General features: G+C 51.1%; 1 protein-coding gene across 2 annotated transcripts; it reads left to right on the top strand.

Annotated features, from left to right (window-relative positions):
- Positions 1–312: 312 nt before the first annotated feature.
- ST6GALNAC4 (ST6 N-acetylgalactosaminide alpha-2,6-sialyltransferase 4) lies at positions 313–17219 on the top strand. Of its 2 annotated transcripts, none has more exons than XM_082209008.1 (7): positions 313–940; positions 1117–1840; positions 3645–3709; positions 6906–7091; positions 10760–11172; positions 12421–12528; positions 16345–17219. In XM_082209008.1, exons 3-7 carry the CDS (start codon positions 3698–3700, stop codon positions 16532–16534), a joined length of 909 nt encoding a protein of 302 aa, XP_082065134.1. In that variant the 5' UTR covers positions 313–940; positions 1117–1840; positions 3645–3697; the 3' UTR covers positions 16535–17219. The 2 variants fall into 2 exon arrangements, with proteins under 2 accessions (XP_082065134.1, XP_082065133.1); XM_082209007.1 differs by having other exon boundaries at positions 314–940; positions 1117–1851.
- Positions 17220–17827: the final 608 nt, after the last annotated feature.

Below are 17827 nucleotides of genomic sequence, written 5' to 3' on the forward strand. Positions count from 1 at the left end.
CACAGGTAGAAAATTACAGATACCTTATTCAGATACCCACACTTCGTATCTGAAGAAGTGTGCATGCACACGAAAGCTCATACCAAGAACTAACTTAGTTGGTCTTTAAGGTGCTACTGGAAGGAATTTTTCTAGGTAGAAAATTGTCTTTCTTGCTTTTATTTTTTAAAATAAAAATAAAAATCAAAGACTTTTCAATTCCGAAATTGGAAATATTATTTAACACAATATGAAGAGGTGTTGATGTGCCGGGTACAGGGAAACATTTTTGTATTGGATTAATTCCCAAACCCAGATAAAAGAAATTAATGATTTCAATTCCTTTTGCCTTCTTAATCTTCTGAATCAAGACCAAAAAATGTTCACAGCAGTCCTGGTCAATAGTTTGAGTAGTAGCTCCAACCGTAGGAACACCTGCCCACTTTGGGCTTTGTAGGCCTTGGTGGCTGCTGCCTGTTGGGGCTGGTAGAGCAGAAGACAGGGGGAACCAACAGTGGCTGGCGCCAGAGCCAAGGACAAGCAGGGTCTGTGTAATTCAAGTTTTGTGCCCACCCTCCTAGCAACACTGAGGCTAAGGCAGGGGAAGCTGAAAGCCAGGACCACCCCAGTGGTGGTTCTAAGTAGGAGGACTGGCAGGAAGCCACTGGCTCTAATGGATCAGACACCAATGCATCTGAGCTAGAAGGGCAACAGCGCCAAACGACCCGCACAGACGAGGCTTGCCGAAGGTTGCCCTTGCTCTTGGGTCAGGGCTCTGCAATGCGCTTCCTCGGGGGCAGGGATTTCCGAGGGCAGATTCCCAATTGTAAGCTGCGTTTTGGATCGCAGCCCCTATGAAGGGGCGCAGAAGCACAAGCTTTTCCCCTTCCATTTTTTCTTTCATTTTGTTCCCCCCACCCCAAAGGACCGAGGTGGAACATCTTTAGCTAGGAACAGTGGCGTAGCGTGGGTTGTCAGCACCCGGGGCAAAGCAAGTAATTTGCGCCCCCTAGCCCGTGGATTTGCGCCCCCTAACCCGTGGATTTGCGCCCCCTAACCCTAACCCCCAGATGTTGCGCCCGGTGCGGCCGGCCCCCCTGCACCCCCCACGCTACGCCACTGGCTAGGAATAGGAAGAACCCTCTTTTCATGAAACCCTGGCCTAGAGAACCTATCCATTATTCGGGGAGCCGGCGGCCCGGGCCTGAGCTGGAAGGAGAGGCGGTGCTTTTCGGCACAAGGTAACCGGCCTGGAATTGTTTCCCGCGCGCTGCGAAAGGGAAACCCTCCGGCGAACCCTCCGGCGCTGGGAGGGGAAAGGGCGGAGTCGCAATCAGCTAAGGAAGGAAGCAGAGCACCAGCTGGCCGAGCGGTTGCGCGCAGCGTTGCGCTTTTGGAGAGCGTGCGGCCGCGTTGCGCGCAGACCTCGGCTGAGGCTGCGAAACGCCGGGCGAGGCCCATTCCTCGGAACCCGCGAGCAAACAGCTAGGCTGGGAAGTCCCAGTCGCCGCCTCCGCCTCCCGCCGCGCCTTTTGGCACATCAAAGTCTAGTTGCAGAGCGCGCCTTGGGAAGGATACCTCCTCGCCAAGCGGCCGCCCTCGGGGGGCCATGCGCGCCTCTCCTCCCGGCCCCCTGCAGCGCTGTGGGAGTCGTGCACGTCTCCTCCTCCCAGACCGAGTCACCGAAATAGCAGCGGGGGCCCCAATTCCTCTTGCGCCTCCGCTCTCGTCCAGCTTCATGAAGTCAGCGGTCTGAATTGGAGCCGGGGAAGCCGGAGCAGCAAAAGGGCTCCCAGCCCAAGTCTTGCTTTTACGTGTGGAAGGAAGACCACCCATCGCTCCCGCCCCTCCTTGAGTTCAGGTACAGAGCAGGTATGATGAATGTGCTGTTGAGCATGTGCAGAACGCCCTCCTCCTCTTTGATCAACTGTGCCCCCGCGGTATCCGGCTAAGATTACATATTTGGGCATGTGGTTTGTCCAAAAATGGTCGTGTGTGTGTGTGATGGTGATGTATCCAACTAAACCCTATTCAAAATAGTCCTAATGGATCTAAGCTAGTCATGCCATTTAATTTCAGTGAGTCTTCTGTGGAGTGTGACTTAACAGTTGGAAGGGACCCGCAGTATTTTAATTTTTTATTTTAATTACGGTATTGTTGTCAGTTATTCTCATTATTATAAAATTTTACTTGTTTATTTAACTCAGTTTTTGAGTTGCCTGATAGAAATACAGTATTCTCAAGTCCAACATGTATGGTAAGAAGAGCAGACCTGAAGCACTCAGTAAAATAATGAAATCAAAAAGTCCAACCCATCACAAAGCAGCAAGAATCTAGTTGTAAAGTCCACCACAGACAAGGAAAAACTCCTGTGACTGATCCAACAACACTACAGAAGCTGAAACTGGCCAAATTGCCAAAACTTCACAGAGCCTGAAATAAAACGGTATCAGTGATGCCGAAGAGAGGTGTTAAAAAGGCAGGTGTTGTGATCAAGTGGCAGGAAGAGAACAAAATAGAAAGTAATACCATTTCCACTGTGAGTGCTTTTCCTTCTTGCATCCCAGGACAAGTGAACTGTTCTAAGAGCAATGTAGCTGAGATAATAGAATCATAGAATCATAAAAGTGCTGGAAGGGACATACATATGCACATATACTACACCTCTAGAATCTTCTGCAAGTAAAGCCTGTGCTCCTCCTGGGGTTAGTTTAACCTCCAGTTTGGTAGTAAAACTAAATTACAGTCTCATGAAATGAGGCATGTCTAAAAAGGGTGTCACCAACATGACAAGTTCTGAAAGTTCTGGCTTAGTTTTAAATTGGGGCAAAGCAGAGACACAAACTATATTGCTATTTTGGGGATGGGTGGCCACACTGCCTCCCTCCTTAGTCTCAGCAGGGAGGTGGATGGGGACAAAAGTAGAATTAGTTGACTCTGTCTGCACATATTACAGTGGTACCCTGGGATGCGAATGGGATCCGTTCCATTCGCATCCTGAACAGAACGTAAAACGCGACAGCACGTCCGCGCAGGTCGCATTTCACTGCTTCCACACATGTGTGTCATCTCATTTTGACCGTCTGCGCATGTGCGAGCGGCAAAACCCGGAGTTAACGCGCTCCGTTACTTCCGGGTTGCCGCAGAGCACAACCCAAAAGCGCTCAATCTGAAGCGTATTTATCCCAAGGTATGACTGTATTTGGATCCCTTCCACCCTACAAATCTCAGCGGCATTTCCCCTTCTCCTGAATCTAGTTTCATAGGTCCTCCTGGATATTTGTTCTCCCCCTTCCCACCTGGAAGGTCTTGCAGCATTTTCTACCTGCACAGGAGGGATGGGGTACTAGGCTGCCTGGCCAATGGTCAGGGATGATGAGGAATTGTGGTCCAACAAAATATGGAGGGCCATAAGCTCACGGGTTTGATGAAACAGTCTTCCCACCACACCCACTGAACACACATACAGACAAAAACAGTGCCATAAAGTGTATTGGACTTCACTTCCATTGAACTGACCATGCCCAGCACAAAGGATAATATCCAAGTATGAAAAATGGTCTGCAGCACTCCTTCCACTTTTCCTCTTTCTTTTTCAAATGTCTTCATGTGGTGGAGATGTCCTAAGAAGCAGTCTCTCAAACAATCGGTTTTATTTTTTTCAGGGCATTGTCCTCAAGGCCCAAAGCAGATACATGGCTGATAAGACCTTAAAAGGATGCAGTTGTTTGTAAGTATGCAATTGGGGAGAAGGTGTGTATGGGATCTGAGCTTGCACTCATACGCTCCTTTCACCATGGGAATATTCCTTCCATTTAACATTCCTCACGTGCCTCCTTGCCTTCTGCTCATTTGACTGGCATAGCACACCTTCCCTGGGGGTTGCTTGCTTTCAGAACGCTGCCTCTTGGGTTCCTTTTGCCCAGCAGATGCAGCTGCTTTAGTAACAGAGGAACCTGCCTTAAGTCAAGTCAGATTGTTTGTCTACAGGCTGGCAGGCAAGGGCTCTCCAGGATTTCAGACAGGAGTTGTTTCCCAGCACTTTCTGTGAGATGCCAGGGATTGGACTGGGGACCATCTGCTTGCAAAATATACACTCTGCTACTGAGCTGTTGTTCTTCACCTAAAGATAAAGTAAGATTCTAGTCCTTGTGGTTCTCAGCAAAGGGCTGAACTTGGGGCATCTGCATGCCAAGCTAATTCTCTGACACTGAAGCTATGGCTGTTCCCCCTGAAGATGGGGACTTTAGTCCAGCAACATTTGGCCTTGAGGAACATAGGAATCCTTTGCTTGAGGATTGCTTGAGGCATACTGGGAAATGCCAGCAATTGAACCTGAGAACTTCTGCATGCAAATCTGATCCTCTGTTGCTGAGCTACAGCACCTGCCCCATCCATAATGGTTTCTTTTAGACCCAGCGTAGCCTTAAGCTCAACCTCCTTGCTCCCCAAAACCTGTTGTGGGCACATACCTAATTCTGTTCCATGTGTGGGGAGGAATTTAACCTGCAACCAGTTAAACCAAAGCTCTGTTTCTTTTAAGCTTCTTTGCAGTTAGATCTCGCGCCATGCAGGCCTAAGCCAATTATGGCATCTAAAACAAGCCTCTTAAGAGCACAGTGATCGCCATCCACTTAGCTCATGGAAAAAAGGGCAGGTGGAACTATCGGCAGACCTGTGAAGTCTGAGTGGGACAGAGGTTTGGTGCAGAGCAGCCGATGTAAGGCTGAGTTGAATGCCCTGTTCAGATACAGCCTAAACCATGGGTGGCTAACCTGTGGCCCTTTGGAAGGTGGTGTTAGACCCCAGCTCCCAGGTTCATTGACCATTGGGACATGCTGGGGCTAATGGGAATTGGAGTCCAGAGACTATTACTGTGCTGTAGCATGGTGTGCGCAAACCTTAGCCTGTGGCGCTTGCCCCTCGTTCTTTAGTGTGACTGCAAGTAAATCATTTGGAAATATTTGGCTGTAAATTGCCCTGGACAAGATAAAGAGGTTGACCAATTAATATCTCATAGACCCATAGAATTTCAGAGCTGGGAGGAACCACAAGGGTCATCTACTCCAACCCTCTGCAACGCAGGACTCTTTTGCCCAAGGTGCAACTCGAACCCGTGGCCCTGAGATTAAGAGTCTCAGGCTCTACCCAGTGAGCTAGTCAACTGCTTTTATACTGAGCCCATCTCCGCATTAAGTCAAAACTCAGAATGTTGCTTAGTGGTTCTTAAGCCACAGTTTGATCCTGGCTTGTTTGAACTAACCATCGTTTAAGCCAGGTGTGTGGAATCAAGGCATGATAGGGCCTTCCAAACCTCTCTACCTGGCCTCCTGGATTCTCCCCAAGCCACACACCTCACTGCCCCAACTTCATACCCTCCTTTTGCTTTTGCTTGGATACGAGGTGTCCGCAAACACTGCCTCTTATACTTTTCCGCATGGACAGTAGAGGGGAATGTAGAGAATCTCAACTACCATACAAAAGTAAACATTTGCATTCATTGCTCTGCTCACTTTTTGCCTCTGCCCCCCACCCAAAAATCACTGGCATGCTTGCCTCTGAAAGGTTCTCTAGAAAGAAATATAAATCCTCCATATCTCTGGAAATGGAGAACCGTGTTTTTTTCTGGGAAACTACGACTTCCACAGTGGCAGACTTGGGGCTTTCAAATTTCAGAAGTGCCCTGTGTGACAGTAAAATTCGGACTCGCCCCCGCCCTTGTGCTCCATTTTACAACATTGTTGCAGCACTACCCTAAAACCACCTCTGACTTCCATCATCCCTGTCAATTGACTGTGCTTGCTAGGGCTTATGGGAGTTGTAGTCCGGCAACACCTGGAGGGCCACAGGTTCCCCATCATTGGTTTAAAATGAAGAGTTCCCCCCATCCCTCCGAGTCTGGACACAGCAGGGAACTTTGGTTAGCCTACTTGGGCAAAAGATCCCTCCATTGCAGGCGTTGGACTAGGTGCCCCTCGGGATCCCTTCCAACACTCCAGTTCTATGATTCTCTGATTCTAAAAGTGGAAGTGAAATTCTCCAGTCCCCTTGCAGGCTTGCCAGTAACCTGATAGGCAGATATGTGGGGCAACTCTGGTATATTTGTTTCCTCACTTGATCTGCCCTTGGAATGCCCTTCTTCTTGGCGAGTTGCCAGACCTCAAACTTGCTCCTCTTCTGAAAAGTGGTGTGAGGTGGACTTTGTTCAAATTGACTTCTTCGGGGTTGCCTGCAGCAAAGTTGTTTGCCATCAAGCTGTTTGCTGTCATTTCTACAAGATGCACTTGGGCAAATGTCTTTTAGCATCCTGTAGGACAATTTATGTGGCGCTGCTTTCCCAGGGTCCTTAGAGTGCCAGGGTTTCTACAGAGCAGGACCCCAGCTGTGCAGCAGAGTGCGACCTTTGCATGTGCAGAGTCCCAGGTTCAGTCCCTGTTAGGAGGTTCAGTTGAAAGACCGCTCCCTGCCTAATGCAATGATGGGGACCCTTGCACCTGGGGGCTAAATGCCCCCCTCTCTCTGGCCCTTGGGACTGTCCCTGGGCCACACTCCTCAGCCAGGCCCCGTCTCCCCAAGCTGTTTGCACTGTGCTTGAGTGTTTATGTCCTTCAACTCTGGTGGCGTCTCCTGCTTTTGCGGAAAGAGACTAGAGAGGGGAGTGTGTAGAAACTAGCCTATGGTACAAACATAAAATTTAACATTTGCCCAGAGTGGCTGGGGCAACCCAGTCAGATGGACAGAGTACAAATAATGAAATTATTGTTGTTGTTGTTGCTGCACCCGCTTTTACCTGTGGGCTCACCTGCTACTGGCCTGTGGCCCTTGGAAAGTTGCCCAGAAGAGAATGTGGCCCTCGGACTATGATGTGCATCTGCCTTTCTGCCTGCCAAGAGGAAGCTCAGACTCTCCTCTCTCTTTTTCTTCAGTCTCGGCTGTTTTTAGCTCTGGTCATCCTGTGCGCCTGCTCCATCCTGTACATCTTGATTTGCCCTTACTTCTGTCTGTCGTTGTGTTGGCTTGGCTGCCATCACCCGGAAGAGCAAGGAGGAGTCCTGCCAGCTGGTCCTGGAGCTGCCCAGTTTGAGGGTTACATCAGCGTCCCTGATGGGAAGGTGAGTCAAGCCTCCCAGTTATGAAAGCGACCATTGTCAAACCATGGCATTGGTCAGTTGAGAGGCACCAATTCAGGTTGCATTGTGGGGTGTCCTTTTCATCCTCCATGAAGAAGAGAGAAAAGAAACCCTCCCCATAAGCAAAAAGCAGGGGGAGGGTTTTACCTCCTCCCTTATGTGCTTGTTTTCTACTTGCAGGGTGTTTTTTTTAAAAAAAGCAAAACATATGGGGTGGGGAGCATTCAGAAATGTGACTTCCTCCTCCCCACAAACCTGGAGTAGTACAGACTGTTCTGCCTCCACTTGTGTGGAGACCCAGACAAGTATGTTCAGGGTTTAGAAAGGGATGCAAAAAACTTCTGTAAAGGTCATTTGGATCTACATTATGAAGCACTCCTGTTCAGGGTTCCAGCCAGCCATTCCCTTCTTTCAGACACTCCATTCCTACTTGCCCCACAGCCAGCAGTAAGTCCTTTTCGGGGGCCAGACCTGTTTGGTAGGTTTCACGCCACCTTGAATCCTTTTGTGACAGTTCTTTGTAGTTATGGCTCTCTCCACCCCCAAAAGTTTGCTGACACTTCCTCTTTGAGCCTGGATAGTGCTGTTTTAGCTGCATAAGCAATGACATTTAATTCTGAACATCAGAAATAGAAGAAATAATACAAATACCTAGGCCAGGTGGAAAGGGCCTTGCAGGGAGCGGCCTCCATGCCCCACAGCCGGGCGATGTTCCTCCGGCCTCATGAGGAGCCTCTTCAGTGGGGCTGGTGAGTGTGGGCTCTGCCCCCTAGGACAGGTGGAAGGGGCTTGCAGAGAGCGGCCTCCATGCCCCACAGCCGGGCGATGTTCCTTCAGCCTCATGAGGAGCCTCTTCAGTGGGGCTGGTGAGTGTGGGCCCTGCCCCCTAGGCCAGGTGGAAAGGGCCTTGCAGGGAGCAGCCTCCATGCCTCACAGCCGGGCGATGTTCCTTCAGCCTCATGAGGAGCCTCTTCAGTGGGGCTGGTGAGTGTAGGCCATGCCCCCTAGGCCAGGTGGAAAGGGTCTTGCAGGGAGCGGCCTCCATGCCCCACAGCCGGGCGATGTTCCTTCAGCCTCATGAGGGGCCTCTTCAGTGGGGCTGGTGAGTGTGGGCCCTGCCCCCTATGGCAAGAGGACAGGGCCTTGCAGGGAGCGGCCTCCATGCCCCACAGCCAGGCGATGTTCCTCCGGTCTCATGAGGAGCCTCTTCAGTGGGGCTGGTGAGTGTGGGCTGTGAGGCCTGAAGGCCGCTCCCTGCAAGGTCCCTTCCACCTGGCCTAGGGGGCTGGGCCCACACTCACCAGCCCCACTGAAGAGGCTCCTGTTGAGACCGGAGGAAGATCACCCGGCTGTGGGGCGTGAAGGCCGCTCCCTGCAAGGCCCCTTCTACCTGGCCATAGGGGCAGGGCCCAGACTCACCAGCCCCACTGAAGAGGCTCCTCATGAGGCTGAAGGAACATCGCCCGGCTGTGGGGCATGGAGGCCGCTCCCTGCAAGGCCCTTTCCACCTGGCCTAGGGGGCATGGCCTACACTCACCAGCCCCACTGAAGAGGCTCCTCATGAGGCTGAAGGAACATCGCCCGGCTGTGGGGCATGGAGGCCGCTCCCTGCAAGGCCCTTTCCACCTGGCCTAGGGGGCAGGGCCCACTCTCACCAGCCCCTCTGAAGAGGCTCCTCATGAGGCCGGAGGAACATCGCCCGGCTGTGGGGCATGGAGGCCGCTCCCTGCAAGACCCTTTCCACCTGGCCTAGGGGGCAGGGCCCACACTCACCAGCCCCACTGAAGAGGCTCCTCATGAGGCCGGAGGAACATCGCCCGGCTGTGGGGCATGGAGGCCGCTCCCTGCAAGGCCCTTTCCATCTGGCCTAGGGGTTGAGGCCCACACTCACCAGCCCCACTGAAGTGGCTCCTCATGAGGCCGGAGGAACATCGCCCGGCTGTGAGGCGTGAAGGCCGCTCCCTGCAAGGCCCTTTCCACCTGTCCTAGGGGGCAGAGCCCACACTCACCAACCCCACTGAAGAGGCTCCTCTTGAGACCGGAGGAACATCACCCGGCTGTGGGGCATGGAGGCCGCTCCCTGCAAGGCCCTTTCCACCTGGCCTAGGGGGCAGGGCCCACACTCACCAGCCCCACTGAAGAGGCTCCTCATGAGACCGGAGGAACATCGCCTGGCTGTGGGGCATGGAGGCCGCTCCCTGCAAGGCCCTTTCCATCTGGCCTAGGGGGTGAGGCCCAGACTCACTAGCCCCACTGAAGTGGCTCCTCATGAGGCCGGAGGAACATCGCCCAGCTGTGGGGCATGGAGGCCGCTCCCTGCAAGGCCCTTTCCACCTGGCCTAGGGGGCAGGTCCCACACTCACCAACCCCACTGAAGAGGCTCCTCTTGAGACCGGAGGAACATCACCCGGCTGTGGGGCATGGAGGCCGCTCCCTGCAAGGCCCCTTCTACCTGGCCATAGGGGCAGGGCCCACACTCACCAGCCCCACTGAAGAGGCTCCTCAAGAGGCTGAAGGAACATTGCCTGGCTGTGGGGCATGGAGGCCGCTCCCTGCAAGGCCCTTTCCATCTGGCCTAGGGGTTGAGGCCCACACTCACCAGCCCCACTGAAGTGGCTCCTCATGAGGCCGGAGGAACATCGCCCAGCTGTGGGGCATGGAGGCCGCTCCCTGCAAGGCCCTTTCCACCTGGCCTAGGGGGCATGGCCTACACTCACCAGCCCCACTGAAGAGGCTCCTCATGAGGCCGGAGGAACATCGCCCAGCTGTGGGGCATGGAGACCGCTCTCTGCAAGGCCCTTTCCACCTGGCCTAGGGGGCTGGGCCCAGACTCACCAGCCCCACTGAAGAGGCTCCTCATGAGGCCGGAGGAACATCGCCCGGCTATTGTTTTATTGATTTAATATGCTGTAAACCACTTTGAGATTTTTATTAAAAATATAAAGCAGTATAGAAATTTAAAAACAAAACAAAACAATCCCTTGCTTGCCCGAAGGGTTTTCGTAGTTCTCCCTGGGATGTCGGTATAAACCTTGAATGAATAAAAACCAAAGGGCATGGATAGGCTGAGACGTGAGACCTGAAATATCTCTCTCTCAGATGTCAAATGCCAGAGTAAGATGCATTAATTTAATTTTCACCAAAAAGAAAATCATGCTTCAATAGCATACAAAATTGCTCTGTTTACTACTCCTCACAGTTCACATTTCCTGTGGGCTATTAGTTGCCTAATTGGCAGGACTCCTTTTTCTCCTGCCTTTTCTTTTCAGCTGGCCTCATAATGCGCCACCAGTCAATTGGATATTACCCACTGAACATGATGACACCACATTACCAGACAGCCAGTTAGATCTGGCTGTGTGTCAGTGTCACGAAGCCAGTTCAGAGTGAGATCAGGAAGTGTTACCCTCACTCTGGATGGGGGAATCCCCTCCCTTTCCTTGGTCCAGTTTTCAGATGCATGTTGAATTTCCAAAAGAGGGTGCTCTTTGTAGAGGCAAAACCCAATTTTGTTTAAAACGTCTGTCTTCTCTTTTGGTTTGGTTCCTATATTTAATGGGGGAAAGGAAGCAGTGCAGCAAGGGTAGCCTTAGCCACTGCCTCTGGTCTTCTGTAAGCTCCCTCCAGGCTCAATTCTCTTCTACCTTTAGCCATTGGCCCGAGTGCCATGTCGCCAGTGTGCTGTGGTATCGAGTTCTGGGCAGATGCTGGGTTCGCGTTCTGGGAAGGAGATTGACGAGAAGGAGTGTGTCCTGCGCATGAACCAGGCCCCCACCCAGGGCTACGAGGAGGATGTGGGCGGCAGGAGCACCATCCGGGTCGTTTCTCATACCAGCATCCCCTTGCTCTTGCGGAACCAGAGCTATTTCTTCAAGCAGTCCCGGGACACAATCTATGTTATCTGGGGCCCCACCAGGCTGATGAGCCGGGAGAAGGTGGGCTTGGTCTACCGCACCCTCCTAAAGGTGAAGGAGATGTACCCGAGCCTGCACCTCTACACGCTGACTGACCAGATGATGGTGCACTGTGATGAGCTCTTCCTGCTGGAGACAGGGAAGAACAGGTGAGAGGTGTCTAGAGTGGGTTATCACCAGGCAGGGACCATAATGGTGAAGCACATCTGCCAAGGATATAAGAAGAGCCCGTTGGATCCAGCCAAGGGGGCATGTCCAGCTGTCATGGACTGGTTGGACTCAGAGGAATGGTGGGAGGAACTAGCTGGGGAACCACCACGAAAAGAAGGCTCAGATTCTTTGCCCAGGGACTGGTGGTGGGAAGACAATGAGTGGTCCGAGAAAGACTGGAGGAGGTGTCAGAAGCAGAAGAGGTAACAGGCTTTAGTGAGAAGGGAGAGTGTGCAGCAGAGAGCAGTGCAGAATCAGAGGCAGAAGCTGAAGCAGGAGAGGAGAGAGGCCAAGAGGCAGAGATGAGTCTGGCCGGTGAAGAGGCATGGGTATCTCCAGTTGTGACAAGCCCTCCTCCACCCTGGTCTCCCAGAACCAGGAGAGGCATGAAGAGGGCAGAGGAGAAGTGGGCTTCTCACAGGTGCAGCCTCAAATTGCTTAGGAAAATCCGCAGAGAGGAAGGGACTTAGGCAGCTGTGGGGAGGCAGGGACCTTCAGTCTTGGCAACTGATTTCCATGGGGGCAAGACCTGCTGGATATGAGTAGCTGTGCTCATGAGGCCTGACAGATCCTGGTTTTGCTAATAAAGAGTTAACTCCAATGTGCTCGGTGTAGTTTACTGCTGGCTAGCTACAGTCACTAGCCCAGCATCCTGAGTCACTGGTCAACCCAATGTCCCAATGGGAAGGCCACAAGCAGGACATAAACACAACACCAGCTCTCCCTGCTTGTAATTCCAACAATTGGTGTTCAGGGCACACTGCCTCTGACAGTGTGGACAGAGCCTAGCCATTGTGGCTAGTAGCTGTTGGTGGCCATGTCCTCCATGAATTGGTCTAATCTGCCCTGCATGCAGTAAGTTCTAGGTTTCCGCACAGCAAGCTGAGGTTTGAGCTTTGGTGGCCTAGGAGTCATCCTCCAGCCCTTTACGATTCCGCACAGAACAAATGCTATACAAAATGTGCCGCATTTTGGGTGGGGGGGGGAATGCTTTGCAAAAAATGTGCATTTCAGGCGGAATTGCACACAGAAATATGCACGTTTGGAGAAATCAACACTGAAAGCCCTATGAATTCTCATGGTGACTTTTTTTAAAAGTCGGAAAATTGAGAAACAGAGAGAAGCTGCAATTGACAGATTTGCCTGTCTCTATGTTAGTGTTTGCCTTGTCTCTCCCAAATCCACAGGATGAAATCTGGCTCCTTCCTGAGCACAGGCTGGTTCACAATGGTTTTGGCGATGGAGTTGTGTGAGCAGATCTTTGTCTTTGGCATGGTCAGCGAGAACTATTGCAGGTATGGCACAGGGAGGTGGGGTATGAAACAGTATGTAAGCAGAGATACACACACATTATTTAAGAGTAATAATAAACATAATAATTGTACCCCGCCCATCTGACTGGGTTGCCATAGCCACTCTGGGCAGCTTCCAGCATATACAAAAACAACAAAACATTAAGCATTAAAATTTTCCCTATACAGAGCTGCTTTCAGGTGTCTTCTAGCTCCTTGGCATCTGATGGTGGGTGCATTCCACAGGGTGGGAACCACCCCTGAGAAGCCCCTCTACTTAGTTCCCTGTAACTTCACTTCTTGTAGTGAGGGAACCACCAGAAGGCCTTTGGAGGTGGACCTCAGTGTCTGGCCTAGAGACACTCCTTCAGGTATACAGGGCCAAGGCCATTTAGGGCTTTAAAGGTCAGCACCAACACTTTGAATTTTGCTCAGAAATTTAGTGGGAGCCAGTGAAGATCATTTAGGATCCTTGTTTCATGGTCCTGGACACTGTTCCCAGTCACCAGTCTAGCTGCCGCATTCTGGATTACAGTAGTTTCTGATTCACCTTCAAAGGTAGTGCATTTCAGTAGTCCAAGCTGGAGATAACCAGAGCATGCACCACTCTGGCAAGACAGTCTGCAAGCGGGAGGTGGTAGACAGCTGCCCTGGACATAGAATTTACCTTTTGTCTCCATGGGGAGACCATATTGATTCCTAGGCTGCACACCTGGTCCTTTAGGAGCAGTCACCCTATTCAGGACCAGCAAATCCCCCACACCTGCCATCCCCCCCCATCCCCCAGAAACAATACTTCTGTCTTGTCAGGATTCAGTCTCAATCTTTTGACTGCCATCCACCCCACAACAGCCTACAGACACCCACACAGGACGTTCACCCCTGCACTGGTTCCAATTTAAATAAGAGGTAGAGCTGAGTATCATCTGCATATTGGTGAACCCCCTGATGATCTCTCCTGGCAGTTTCATATAGATGTTAAAATGCATGGGGGAGAAGATGGAACCCTGAGGCATCACAGAAGTGAGCGCCAAAGGGTCTGAACACTCATCCCCAAACCACTTTCTGGACACTTTCTGCATGAAAGGCTGGATGGTTACGTGGGAGCCGGTTGAAGCTAAATCCTTTGAAGACAGAGGTCCTGTGGCTGGGACGGGATGATATGGGATTGGGGGGGGGGCAACTCCCATCTCTTGCGGGGGCGCAATTAGTGCCAGCACCGTCCGTTAAGAGTTTGGGTGTAATCTTCGACATCCCTTTCCATGGAGGCGCAGATTGCAGCTATAACAAAGGCGGCCTTTTTCCATCTCCGCCAAGCTAAGCAGTTGGCTCCTTACCTCTCTCGCCCTGACCTAGCCACTGTGATCCACGCGACGGTCACCTCCAGACTGGATTATTGTAACTCGCTCTACGTGGGGCTGCCCTTGAGACTGACCCAGAAACTCCAGCGGGTGCAGAATGCTGCAGCGAGACTCCTTACGGGGTCTTCACTGCGAGATCACATTCACCCGGTGCTATACCAGCTGCACTGGCTCCCAGTGGAGTACAGGATCAGGTTTAAGGTGCTGGTTTTAACCTTTAAAGCCCTATACGGCCTAGGACCCTCGTACCTACGGGACCGCCTCTCCTGGTATGTCCCACAGAGAAACTTACGGTCTTCAAATAAAAACATCTTGAAGGTCCCAGGCCACAGAGAGGTTAGGCTGGCCTCAACTAGAGCCAGGGCTTTTTCGGCTGTGGCTCCAATCTGGTGGAACACTCTGTCACAAGAGACTAGGGCCCTGTGGGACTTGACATCTTTCTGCAGGGCCTGCAAGACAGAGCTGTTCCACCAGGCCTTTGGCCAGGGCACAGCCTGATTCCCTCCCTTCGGCTGGGGAGGGCGGGATATAAATAAAATTTATTATTATTATTATTATTATTATTATTATTATGACAGTGCCCTCAGCTCCCAGCCTGCCTAGATGGTCCAGAAGGATACCATGGTCAGTGGTATCAAAAGACACAGAGAGATCCAGAAGAACCAGGAAACAACTTTTTTATTATTTTAAATAGATATTTATTAAGAATTTTCCATTTTAATACATTAAAAAACCAAAAACAAAAAAGAAAAAGAGAAAAACATATACAGTTTACAGTCCTTATTTTTCTATAACATATTTCCCTGACTTCCCCACACCTCCCCTTCTTATATTCCAATTCAAATTGTTAATTCAACAAGTTCTTATCCCCAATTTTTAACCTTTTTATATTTAATTCAATTTAAAAAACCAGTTTTACAACATCAAAATTTATACATCAGTGCTCATTCTTAAATCTTAAATCCTTTTTCTAAAGTCGACCCAAATTCCCTTCCACGAATTCCCCACTTTTCATACTAATAACAAAACAGAATAAAAAGAAAAAGGACCAGGAAACAGCTTTCACCTCTGTCCCAAGCCTACCAGCAGTGTTAGAAACTGGAATAGGAATGTTAGGGGCCAAGTGGTTCCTGGGACCTAAGTCGTGGGTGCCAAAACAATATGTCTAGGTGCCATTTTTTCCCCTACCCCTCCAGCAGACCAGGCAGCCCCACAGCAATAAAATAAAATAAATGCTGCCAGATTAATCAGGTGGTCTGTGGGGTAGCGCAGCAGCAGCAAAAGACGCATCTTTCACTACCGCACTACCCTGCAAAACACCTGATTCGCCCAACAGCTCAGCAGCAATAAAAAAAGATGCACCCTGTTCTCACAGTTGCTTTTGGGAAGCCCCACAAGCAAGAACTGATTGCAATGGCAGTTCTCCCTTCTTGCAGTTCCCAGCAAACTGGTATTCAGAGGCATGCTGCCTCTCACAGTTGAGGTAAAGCACCGTCTTCTTGGCTGGTGGCTGTCAACTCAGCATTGTTGACACTGACTGGCAGTGAGTTGTTCAGATGGGGGACATTCCCACCCCTATCTGGAGATGCTAGGGCTTGAACCCGGGGCTTTGGGGGGACTGGGGGACAGCTGTTCAGAAGGGGAACAGACTCCCTCCGGAGCAGTGGCTTAGCATAGGATGCCGGCATCCAGGACAGGGCAAGTGTTGAGCCCCTCTGGTGGATTAAGCAGCTGAGGTGGGGGCACACACCAGGGGTGTGCATGCAGAGAGGATGAATGGAGCCCACCTCCAATAGGCTCCTCACCCACTGTCTCCATCCACCTGCCCACTAGACCAGTCCAACTTCCGCTGCGCCTCAGTTGCCAGGGCTCTATGCCTGTCATGGGGTGCCTGATTGCACCTCCTCAAAAATGTGCACCTGGGGCCACAACCCCTCTGCCCACCCCCAACACGCTATTTCTCTGCTCCAGAGGGTGTGGACTCTCCTTCCTTGAAGGTTTATTAGCATTGGTTGAATGGCCATCTGCCATGTGTGAGATTCCTGCCTTGCAGGGGAAGGGGTACCTGCAGGGCTTGCAGAATCACAGAATTGCAGAGATAGAAGGTCCCCAAAGAATCATAGATGCATGGAATTGTAGAGTTGCCAGTCACAGGGTCCAAGATGCTTGGTGTGGGGGAAGGCGCTCTTTTAAGTACTTGAGTCCCAAGCTTTGAGTTTAGACCAGTAGCTCTCTGGCAACCCCCTTTCAGGACCAGGGGCAACCCAGCAGCTGCCACATTCTGTAATAGCTGCAGCCTTTTCCTTCAAGAGCAGCAGTAATGCAGATGGGAGGATTCATGGGTTTACAGTGGGAGGAGCCCAGCTCTTAACCTGCCAGACGGTGTGGTCCAGGGCGCTTTAAGCATGCAGCAACCTGGTTTTCATTTTCTGTGTTTTTGTCGTCCTTTGATTGGCAGAGACGGAAGCCAGCCCACTGTGCCTTACCACTACTTTGAAAAGGGCAAACTAGATGAATGCAAGATGTACCTGACCCATGAAAGAGCCCCCCATGGTGGGCATCGTTTCATCACAGAGAAGGCCGTCTTTTCTCGCTGGGCAAAGAAAAGGAACATTGTCTTCACTCACCCTTCGTGGCCAGATGGGTAGCTGAGGCCAGCGGCAGGCCACCCATGGTGCTATTGTTGTTTTGGTATTTTCTATGAATTCAATCTTCAGACATTTGTGACGGAAGCCATATTTGTCACTGTTTGGTTCTGCACAAAGTGCTGGCTCCTGCACGCGTGGTTTTCAAAGGGCAATGAGGCATCAGGATGCAGAGCAGCCAGTACGGGGCCTCTTCCATTTCCCTTGGCCGTGTATTTCTAAACTTCTGGTCAAGAGGCAAGGAGTTGTTCTCCTTTTCCTGAACACTGAGTGGAAAGTCCTTCTCGTTGGTAGGTGGGAAACACTTTGGAATTACTATTTTTTTTAAGTGGAGGGATGGAAACATTTCTAATATTGTAGTGTATATATATATTTAAGCAATCCTCACTAGTGTTGGGATTGTTGCGGCCTACTTCGCCAAATTATGTTTTCTGTGCTTGACACATTGTGTGATGAGAAGTACACCTGGATTAGGCAGCAACGTTTTCTAATGCCTCAGATCCCAGGTAGTTTGCCTGATAAAAAGCTCTCCACCCGCTGAGTTAATGGGATCTTCGGAAGTAGATGAGGCGGACGACAGTAATCTGTTTCCACGATAACTGTTCCTATGTTTTGTGCACTGCTGAGAGATTGCTGAACATCACGTGGTTTAGCAATAAAATGAAATAAAAAAATGAAATGAAATAAACGACCCCTTTCTGCCTGAGACTCTCAGCCGGGACAAAGAAGGCTCACTGCAGGGCTCAGTAGCAAAAACAGCCTTGGCTGCCATGTGGCTGTTTGCTGTGTGTGTGGGTCACGTGGCTCTGTGGGCCTCTCCACCATGTCGCCCTCCTTCCCCACCCCTTCAGCTGCTTCCTCTTATCTCCACCGCCTTCCGTGCTTCTGTTTCCCTTCAGCTGTTTCCGAGAGATTATCAAACATGTTAGAAACCTGAGCATGGAAAGGGCTGACCGTGCATGGCCTGTCTGAGCATGAGAGGCAGCTACTTGAGAAATACACTGCTGTGCTTCACTCATCTTGGCTGTTGGAAAACAGGGGTGGGATGTGTACCTTGTCAACCGCAGATGGCCCCCAGACTAAATTCATGTGGCCCTAAGCTTTATTTTACGCAGGTGACGAGGAGGGGGGAAGTGGGTGGCAGTCAGAGAGAGAAAGCCTTAGTGTGGAAGCAGAGAGTGGGGTGCCACACCATATATGCTGCCCCCCACTCACTGGCAGACGGGGCCCCCAACAGGGAGAGGAAAAAGTTGCCCATTCCTGTTCCTGAAGAAATAGCAGCTGCAGCTGGAATTG

This window comes from Podarcis vaucheri (genome assembly GCF_965113315.1).
Source record: "Podarcis vaucheri genome assembly, chromosome: Z".
Lineage (NCBI taxonomy): Eukaryota > Metazoa > Chordata > Lepidosauria > Squamata > Lacertidae > Podarcis > Podarcis vaucheri.

Bases quoted from the DNA above. Each gene is read 5' to 3' on its own strand.
- ST6GALNAC4 (XM_082209008.1), top strand. The intron at 11,173-12,420 runs GTGAGAGGTGTC...CCAAATCCACAG, and splicing joins CTGGAGACAGGGAAGAACAG to GATGAAATCTGGCTCCTTCC. The intron at 12,529-16,344 runs GTATGGCACAGG...TTTGATTGGCAG, and splicing joins GTCAGCGAGAACTATTGCAG to AGACGGAAGCCAGCCCACTG.